At 34.7% G+C, this 10782-nt stretch overlaps 2 protein-coding genes across 2 annotated transcripts; both read right to left on the bottom strand.

Moving 5' to 3' along the window:
- Positions 1-2534: 2534 nt before the first annotated feature.
- LOC149393180 (uncharacterized) lies at positions 2535-4619 on the bottom strand. The gene is made up of 2 exons (XM_089617929.1): positions 3300-4619; positions 2535-2585 (listed from the first exon to the last, which is right to left on the bottom strand). The coding sequence occupies exons 1-2, from the start codon at positions 4617-4619 to the stop codon at positions 2535-2537; spliced, it is 1371 nt and encodes a 456-aa protein (XP_089474055.1).
- Positions 4620-5441: 822 nt separating this feature from the next.
- HS1 (heat stable protein 1) lies at positions 5442-7408 on the bottom strand. Its single transcript, XM_089617298.1, has 2 exons — positions 7065-7408; positions 5442-6055 (listed from the first exon to the last, which is right to left on the bottom strand). The coding sequence occupies exons 1-2, from the start codon at positions 7202-7204 to the stop codon at positions 5866-5868; spliced, it is 330 nt and encodes a 109-aa protein (XP_089473424.1). The 5' UTR covers positions 7205-7408; the 3' UTR covers positions 5442-5865.
- Between the last annotated feature and the right edge of the window lie 3374 nt (positions 7409-10782).

Below are 10782 nucleotides of genomic sequence, written 5' to 3'. Positions count from 1 at the left end.
TTACGTGCATTTTACATGTTAGTAAACAAGAGTAGGTGAAAAATTTAAAATGAATAAACTCAAAGATTAAGTCTTCGGCCACTTTTCTTGTAAACTTAGTTTCGGGTTTTGTCTGTTAGGTTCAAACGCTAACTTGAACCAGCCACGATGTTATTTGTTCTAGTTAGACTCATCTGCTAATTATAGCAGATAAGTTAGATCAAGGGTTACAGGAGAGACATAAATCAACTCTTGGATTTGAACCAAGAATAGAAGCACCGGGAGTCACGACGGGCTATGATGGCCTGGGGGTTAAACCTCAACGGGTTATGGACGCCTGGGGGTTGCGCCAACGTCAAATGAAGATGGTACCATTAGTGGATCCCAAACGTTATTTTAAACACCAAGTTACACAAAAGACTATTGCTCGAGGTTTGAGGGTGACTTCTTGTCGTTCTGAAGATCGTAGCAGGAGATGATGTACGATCTGACAGAGCGGCAATTATGTAGGTAGAGTGTGACGTCACGCTTCAGTCATACTCTAGCCTTAGAGTCTATCTGCATCTAGTGCTCATTCTGCATACTTATGTGCTTGTTTGCACGTCACATAACATATAGTTTTTTTTTTAATAAATAGACTCCCACTTATTGAGTCATTCGATTCATAGCTTTATGACCCTTGGTAATGTAGATAAAGGAAAATCTCATAAGCGGGAAGCGGAGTTGAAGACCGAGACCGAGCGCGCATTGCCTTGACCTATGGGGTCTCACAGACCGAGAATTAGTTTTATTTGTTAAAGCGTTCCAGAACGTATATGTATATGAGTTGCTATAAGACTCTAAGTTTTATTCGAAGCTTAAAATTTCCCTGAATTTTTAATAAACTATTTTTTATAAATGTAACCTTCCGCGATTCGTTGTTTAATATATATTTATATAAAGAGTTTATGATTGATGATTTTGGATTGATCAAGTCACGGCTCGAGTGCGAGTTGTCACTCGCGGGTCGTGACACCCTCGCCCACAATCAACTTCTAATTCTAAATAGTATGTTGTAGTATTTGACTATTTGATTAGAGTTATTAAAATCCCAAGTTGGTTACCGCAAAAGCAAACCGCAAAAGAAGGTATTTCTAGAGATATTTGAGCAACAAATAAATTAATATGAATAATATCTAATACATTATATTTACATATCATCAAAGCCATTTATTTTACATATTAATAAAAAGATTAGAATTATTACTATGCATATATAGGGTTCATGAGTAAAATAATAAAATAATATAAATAATTGCGGTATTAACGATAAATTTGTGACTCTACATGTTTTTTTGCATGTGGTAAATTTGCGGTATTTGTATGATTTTTAAGCATACGGCGGAAGATGTTCATATCGCTTTTGTGAGTTTGTAAAGAGCAGATACGTTTATAATCACATTCAATGTGAGATTAACATACCTTGAGATTGTGGCTCTCTGGTCTACTCATTTTTTGTTCAAATTTTGACAATTGGACCATATAACTATCTATATTTTATTGGGTACGGATACCATGTAAAGTATGACAACATTTCATCCCGAAATCAACTTAGAGAAGAGTAATTCATTATCTCGTAAATACTTATTTGGTCTCAATCACTTTCAATGAGAGATTCCTAACAAATTTATTTATTTTATTTGTAAGCATGTGATAAAATTGATTGAAACTAACCAGTCATTCAACCTTACACTCTAATCATTACGTCTCTAAAATCTGAAAACTTGGCATGAAACAAGCTATACAAAGAAAGTCTGTGATAACAGGAGATCAAATTATTGACATTTAAGATTCGAAACCATACAACAAGATGAGATACAAAATAATACGCACAAGATCCAGATAGCTTCAATTCTAAATGTGTTATAAGATAGTTGTTCGACTAGTAGGTTGAAACAACTTGTTGAACGATTGTTTGTTTTTAGCACGATTAAATAAATTAACAATCAAACAAACAATCAATTAGAAAGCAATAAAAGACACATAGATTTGGTAACCATGTTCGGTGATAAAGCACATACTCAGGAGGACTGATACGTCCGGTGGTGAAAAGTAATTCATTATCTTAATAATAAAAAATACATGATTTAGGTTTGTAGACTCCCTCTCAAACACCTACTTGATCTCTCTAATGGATGAAAATCTAAGCTCCCCTTGGATAAAAAACACTCCCTCTCTTTTTCTCGCAATCCTCTCATGAAGATTGACACAATACGTCAATGCAAAACACACACTCACAAACTTTGCACAAATAAAGTACATCAATAGGAAGTACCTAAAACCAGCTGTCGATGAAGATCTCTAAAGCAGAGATTAGTTAATGCTAAGGTCGACGTGAATTGACCAAACATAAAAGTTATTAACCTGATTCAACCCTAGAAGAGTTTTACTAGGTTAACACTAAATCTATCACGAATATGTTATTATCGAAAACCAAATATCCGAGACTATCTCATTAAAAATATCATAACTGGAACAAGATATTTTTAGTTATATTCGTGCATGAGGACATGTGACTATAAGTGACCAGGATCTTGAACAACTTCTTGTAGCATGTCTTGAACAACCTTATCCAAAAAAAAAAATTCCAAATTAAATCATGCCATAGAGGTCCAACATAATTATTAAAAAAAAACTTACATAATTTAAACCCCAAAAGCTCTCTCTCTCTCTCTCTCTCTCTCTCTCTGATGTGAATTCGTCGGAGTTCAATTTGAGCGGACCGTCTATCGAAAGGTTGGGATATAGACGAAGCTTTCGTGCTCAAAACCTTCGAATTAGGATGGATCGAATGATGCCACGATGGGTTGCGGAATTCCCGTCGATAAATCGGACAAACGCCACAAGAATTTTGAGCACAAATTCTTGATAAGTTCTAGACTAAGAGAATCTTCACTAAACACACAAACACACTTTTTTCATATATCTTCCAAGATGCTCATACTAGAGCTTACACACACATATATATAGTCTAGATAATAACCTCTAGACACAAACCTTACATATTCTAATTCAATGTTTATAAAACCAAATGAATGAAAAAAAACATAACAACAAAAATAAATAACCATAACCTCTAAGAAAATAAAAACCACCAAGTAATGAAAATTAAAAGCTAGAGGTTACAAAACAAGTAAAAAAAAAACATCCAAATTTGTTGATGAGTGCATTGGCCTTTCTTCACATTGATGCTTGAGATGTCGTCATCATTCCCTCCAGGTTGAGAAGGATTTGCCCTCAAATCAAATTGTCTTTTCCTTTATTTTTTTTTTTATTATTACCTCACTTTCTTGGCACATTTGTTGTTTGTCTTTGAAAATTTCTTTTGGAGAAAGTGGTGACAAAGTGATGTCGCGGTGGTTGTGGCGGAAAGTGTACTTGTTGGTGAAGCCGTTGTGAGATACCTTCAGGTCGAATTGCCATGGCCGTCTGAGTAGTAAATGTACGGCCTTCATTGGAACCACGTCGCAAAGAATTTTGTCTTCATATATTCCAATTTTAAATGGAACGAAAACTTGTTGAACAACTTTCACACCTCTATTATCGTTGAGCCAATGGGGCTTGTATGGTCGTGGGTGGTTGGTCATCGATAAATCAAGCTTGTCGACCAAGGTAGTACTAGCCACGTTGGTACAACTACCACCATCAATGATCAAACTACATACCTTGTCCTTGATGAAGCACCGTGTTTGGAAGATTGTTTTTCGTTGAGCGTCGTCATCTTCCTTAGCGAGCATACTTAAGGACCGACGACTCACAAGTGTGAGACTTTTTGGGATGTCATTGGCCGGATCTTCTTCGTTCTCTTCTTGTTCTTCCGTCGACTCTTCATCGGTGGCGTACTCTCCATTTTCCGTCAAGATCATGGTGCGCTTGTTTGGACATTGGCTAGCGATGTGCCCTCGACCTTGGCATTTGAAGCACCTTATGTCACTATTTCTTAACATGTTGATACCGGTCTTGTCTTGATAATCATGAGTGAGTGGCGTGGGCAATGGTGGAACCACTATTTTGGAGGAGCTTGATCCTTTATCTTCTCGTTGTTGGTAGGGCGTCTTCCAAGGAGTCTTTTCGGCGGTCTTGAAGGATCGATTGCTTCCTCCTCTTAATTGTTTCTCTATGATATTTGCCATGTGGACCATTTCTTCAAGCTCTACGTAGTGGTGGAGCTCTACTTCATTGGCGATGTCGATATTGAGCCCGACTAGAAATCGAGCCATTGTTTGTTCTCGGTCCTCCTCGATGTCGGCGCGGCTCATCAACATTTCCATCTCTTGGTAGTATTCTTCCACACTTCGGCTTCCTTGGTTGAGTCGTTGAAGTTTGGTATAAATTCCTCGGTGGTAATAGCTTGGCGCAAATCTTTTTCTCATGATTGACTTCATTTGCTCCCATGTGTCGATGGCGGGTTCGCGATTTTTTCTTCTATTTAATACCATTTGATCCCACCAAACCAAAGCATAGTCATAAAACTCAAGGGACGCGAGTTTGACTTTGCTTGCCTCGGAACAACGTCGATCGTCAAAAATCATATCGACTTTTCTCTCCCAATCAAGATAGGCTTCGGGATCATTTTTCCCATAGAAGGGAGGAACCTTCATTCGGACGTTGGCTAGTTCATCTCGATTGTGATTTCGATATCGGCCGTAACTTCTTTAAGACCCCCGTTCATCGTCTTGGACGCCATTTTGGTGTGGCGATTGTATTCGCCGATGTCTTCGACGTTGATAGTCTTGTCGATGGAGTCGGTATTCGCCTTGGTCATCGCTCTCGGACTCGTCGGGATATTGACGGAGTGCATACTTTGGTTGTCTTCTCGCAGCCGGTGGGTTAGGACTTCGTGGTGGTGGAAGTTGCGGTGGTGGAACTTGTGGTGGTGCGGGAGGTCGTATTATGGCTTCTTCGAGGATGGTGAATCTCCTATACATATCTTCAATCAAACCTTGGAGCAACTCAAAATTCCTCGGCATGTTGTTGTTGTTTCCATTGTAAGACATTTTTTTTTCTTCTTTTGTTTTTTTTTCTCTTTTTTTTGTTTTTTTTTTTGTTCTCTTTTTTTTCTATTCTTTTTTTTGTTCTTTTGCTTTTCTTTTTTTTTGGAAGTTGCAAATGCAGATACAAAACTAGGAGGAGAAAGAAAAAAAAAAAAAAAAAATGGACACCTTTGATAGAAATTGGCTCTGATACCACTTGATGTGAATTCGTCGGAGAGATTCGTCGGAGTTCAATTTGAGCGGACCGTCTATCGAAAGGTTGGGATATAGACGAAGCTTTCGTGCTCGAAACCTTTGAATTAGGATGGATCGAATGATGCCACAATGGGTTGCGGAATTCCCGTCGATAAATCGGACGAACGCCACAAGAATTTTGAGCACAAATTCTTGATAAGTTCTAGACTAAGAGAATCTTCACTAAACACACAAACACACTTTTTTCATATATCTTCCAAGATGCTCATACTAGAGCTTACACACACATATATATAGTCTAGATAATAACCTCTACACACAAACCTTACATATTCTAATCCAATGGTTATAAAATCAAATGAATGAAAAAAAAAACATAACAACAAAAATAAATAACCATAACCTCTAAGAAAATAAAAACCACCAAGTAATGAAAATTAAAAGCTAGAGGTTACAAAACAAGTAAAAAAAAAAATCCAAATTTGTTGATGAGTGCATTGGCCTTTCTTCACATTGATGCTTGAGATGTCCTCATCTCTCTCTCTCTCTCTCTCTCTCTCTCTCTCTCTCTCTCTCTCTCTCTCTCTCTCTCTCTCTCTCTCTCTCTCTCTCTCTCTCTCTCTCTCTCTCTCTCTCTCTCTCTCTCTCTCGTTCAATTTTAAGAAGGAGCGGCGATTGGTTTGTAGTCAATCGCAACAAAATTTTCAAGACAAGGCAAGAAAATTCCGGCGAAGGCAACATGTTCGGGATGAACCATGTACTCGTTCACACCTTCCATGCTCTCGAATAGACATTCGAACACGTGTGTAAACCCTTGATGCACGTTGCCAATGCTCTCATCCTTCCCCCTATCATAAAAAAGAAGATAATTAATTAATTTGTTCTTATTGAGCTAGAGATGATGACTTCTGTCGGGGATCTTAGCATGTTTTCTCCATGAAAAAACTCACATATATTATGTTTGTTATACTTTTTAAGTGTTTTTTTTTTTTTTTTTTTTTTTTTTTTATCACGAATCGTTCTTCAAATTTGAGTAAAATCACTCATGGAGGGTGAGGTTGAGAACATTAATTATCATAAAATAGATATTGGATCTTCCATATTTTTGAGAAATAAAAGTGAATGTGTACCAAGATATAGTAAAACTAATGTGGACGTTACTAAAAGTATCATCTTCTTATATATACTGAATGGCATTTCAATCTGAAAAATTTTATTTTCACATTTATAAAGTGTTGCTCGAATAAAATATAATATCTAAGATGCTCAAATGCTAAAAATAAATAAATAAATATATATGGGAACCAAATTAAAATAAACTAAAGGAGAAAAGAGTTTATTTAAAAATAAATATCAATATATTTTTTGAAATATTTAGGTTACTTTAAATAATGAATAATATTAGAAGGGGTCAATTTTAATTTTGCTAGGTAAATAAATAAAAATGAAAGATTATCCCAAAAAAGACCAATTTACTCATTATTTTTTTAAAAAAAATAGTAACAATTAGCTTTATGGTCTTTCAAGTAATATAGATAATGGTATCCATCTATCAACCATATACACTATGGACCATCAATACAGTAACTAGCCAAAGATCAATCAACATTATAGTGTTACTAAGTTTTGTAAAGAATCGATCTGAAACTTATCGATCATCAATATACAGTAGTATTGACATCAATATAGCCAAAGATCACCTTGAGTCGTTTTTCCTTAAAAAAAAAATTTAAATAAATATAAGAGGTGGTATTTAACATAGTCTAATTTTACGTCATTAAAAATAGAGATCGTCGGTTCAATCAACCATAACAAAGTTACCCTTAAAAAAAAAATCAAATATAAAAGAAAACTAACCAATGAAAACCCTTCAAGGGCTCAATGATATCGATTAGCTTTATAAAGTCTTTAATAAGCGCTTCGATCCTCTCATCTGTGATCTCCTCTTTGAATTTCGCCAGCAATATATGCTTAATCACTCCTTTCTCTTCCTCCATAATAATTCTTCTTCTTCTTCTGTTCTTCTTGCTCTTGCTTTATGTGTGTGTCTAAATTTGTGGCTACTTTGTCTGGTTGTATAATGCTATCCATATCCTGTACTTTCTCCATTGTACAGTAATTGCAGGAGTCACATGTGGTCGTACTATATTGATCAATCCAGGATTGAAATTTTTTTTTTTTTTTTTTTGCTTCGACGTGACTAAGTCACCCAGTTTGCAAAAAAATCGATAGATCATTCATTATCACGATTTACACTTTCTTATTCTAATATAGTGTTTGCAACTTGCAATATTATTTAAAAATTATAAATAAATAAATAATTATAATGCATGTTATTCCCCAAGATTACACATCTCCGAGCGGTCCCCGAGCAGGGCAAGTTATAAGGTCGGCGAATAAAAAACTAATCACTATAAAGTAAGAGTCTAACTTCTCGATCAAAACTTCGAAGAGAATATAAACCGATAGATTAAATCTATCGGTTTCAATATTATCATATGGGCTAAATCACCCCATAATCTTCAAACAACGCCTTCAATTTATATTATTTGTTTTACTAGATTCGTCTATATCATGATATAATCTTACCTGGAATTTCTAATTGCTCGACACCTATCGTGCTCAGAACTTAGTGCTCTTTGTAGGACAATTGTTGTACTGTTTTTGTATCAATATAGAATTTCAATATTATTATTAGCAATAAGTGTATTTCTTATATAATATAGAAATTAATTTATTTAAAGATATATATTATACAAAAATTACACAAACTAAATTTTTACTAAATAGCCAATTTGACAGTATAAGGCATTATTTTATGGGGGATGTAACTAAATAGCCAATTTAAAGTTATGAATTTGCAAATAACCAAGGTTTGTTTTAATTTAGTGAAATAACCAAAATGTGCAGTAAGTTGGTTTAAAAAAAAAATTTGAACGCAAGATTAATTTTTTTGAAAGTGATAAATTGCTTATAATAATCGTCAAAAAATTTAATCTTGGTTGCCAATTTTTTTTTTAAAACGTAAATTTGGTTACTTTGCTGAAAATTTTAAACCTTAACTATTTTGCTAATCAATAAGTTTCAAATGACTATTTTGCCTACTAAAAATTAACTTGCTAATATAACTCTCTCTCTCTCTCCTCCTACCTAATTCTTCTTATAATATTAATAAGGTAAATCACATTCCTTATATATCTTTAATCTTTTCATCTTAATTGTTGCTCACAAACAAGATACTTTTTTGCCTGATATTGTGACGGAATTGCAGCTGAAGCCAAACCCAGAGAGTATTGAGATTAGATGAGAATGATGTTTCATCAAATTTTATGTTCTTGATTCGCCTTTCAATATTTAGTATAATAAAAAACCCGACTCCCCTCTTCAACGAGACCGGTATCTTGATCGACACTATCCTATCTTTGAGGAATTCCTTTTGCTTTATAGATTTCGCGTGTTTGTAATCGTATTGCACATACTCTTGCTGGAGAGAGCTTTATTTTGAGGATGTAGAAACCTTTACACTTCAAATGCGGAATATCTTAGCAACCAATGAATCAACACACAACACAACTCAGATTCTTGTTTCACACGCAATCACAGAACTGAGAAAGAAAAGAGGAGACACGTTGGTTTGGGTTGCTACCCCCAACACCCTCAAGATCACCCACAACACTGTTACAAAGATTCACTCCCAAGTTGTTGATTTAGCACTGGGTTCAATCAACTTCATCTCTGATTCTTTCTCACGTGTGTCCTAATCTTCTGGTTTTTTTTTTTTTTTTTTTTTTTTTTTTTTTTTTTTTTTTTTTTTTTTTTTTTTTTTTAACTTGTTTCTTGGAGTTTATATACTCAGTTACATTCAACTAACTCTCATCTATACAACACAGGCTTTATAATTCAGCCAGCTGTCGTTTACGACTGTGTCTTGATTTTAGCTACCATACAAAAAATAAAAATAAAAATAAATTTAAAGGTCATAATATTACTAAATAAAACTAATAAGTATGATTGATCTGATAAAAGCCAAAATTGCACAAAGTACACGTGGCAAAAACTCCATTTACTTTTCTTTAGTTTGTGAAGCAATAACGAGGAAACTCACAACAAAATAAATCCAAAGCAAACTCGAATCATTTCGATGCCCAAATTTCCGAGAACCTTCAAACTCTTTATACATTTCTATTTAAAAGCATTCCCACATTTTTTGATAGCCAAAGCATAATCATAGCCCCAAAATCGATAGAATTCCCATAAAAAAAAAGATCGATAGAATTAATCATTAAGAAAAATGTCAGGAATGATTCCAGGTGTAGGAGTGCCTCACAGAAGAAGAATCAACAACCGAGTTAACTCAGACCACTCGTCCGAGTCGTACTTGAAAGGAGACCGATCCGATATTGACTCGTCCAGGGATTTGAGCGAAACAGCTCTCCGAGCTCGCCAGAGATTACAGAAAAAACTCGGCTCTTGCATTCACATCTCACCCAGGTTTGTGATTTTTTTATTTTCATTTCTAAGCTCTCAAATTGTTTTACCTGTAAAAAAGTGTATAAGTTTAATTTGTTTATTTGTTGATGCAGATTGAATAGTATTTCATCAAAGTCAAAAGGACGTGGTGACAATGGATCAAGTTCATCAAAGATAGTGAATAGTAAGAGATCGTTGAAACTAACATCGACCAAACAGGTTGATAGATCAGACACTAATGTTGGCTATTTCTGTTGTTGATTGATTTATTACTAAAGTATAGAATAGAACTAGCTATTAGGAATACTATGTATTGCTTATTTCGCTTCTGGGGTTTGATTTCTAACAGAAATTAGCTTTCCGGATATGTTGTATATTTAATTAACGAAAGATATCTTGGGGAATTCTCACAAGTTCATACATCTTTTTTCTTTGGATATTTTAATGGAATAATTTGATTTAATTTGAAATATATAAAGCGTTATTAGTATATAGTACAAAGAATTCGTTCACAAGTTTATACAGCGGATTACTCTTCGAGGGAACACCCTGAGAAACAGCTACAAGCTTAACTTTCCACCACCAATTATTAATGTTTTTATTTTCATCAAGAGATAGCAACCAAAATTTACTATTGGAATAATATGTGATTAATGGTGTTAAAGAAGATTTACTATCGCGTTATCGGTTTAGTTATGGCAAATATTCGGGGGGAACCACTCTTCGAAACTGAAAAGTTTGGACATATTCTTATTCCTCGTTGCAAGATGTATAAGATCAGTTATTTGTTTGTCAAAATTGAAGCTATGATGAATGAGAAATTGATGCTCACACAATGTGTTGAAAAACATAAAAATGGTGATTATATTGTTGTGAAATGAGAAAGTGACGCACATACAAAAGTCTCACGTAAAATAGATATGTGGATATTGTTGTGCTTACATTCGAGAAAATTTAATAAACCTTTAGACTCTCACAGGTGACCAATTTTTATAGAGGGGTTGGGGCGCTCGCAAGCTCAAATCCATCACGCACAGGCGAGCGAACCGAGCTGGGCTGGAAATTTCCTACTTTTGTACGTTTTTTAAACTGTTTCAGAAACACT

The sequence above is a fragment of the Urtica dioica genome, chromosome 6 (genome assembly GCF_054948205.1).
Source record: "Urtica dioica subsp. dioica isolate 48M chromosome 6, U.dioica_male_clone48M_v1_H2, whole genome shotgun sequence".
NCBI lineage: Eukaryota > Viridiplantae > Streptophyta > Magnoliopsida > Rosales > Urticaceae > Urtica > Urtica dioica.
Note: the sequence above shows the minus strand (reverse complement) of the source record. Positions and strands in the feature narration are given on the sequence as shown.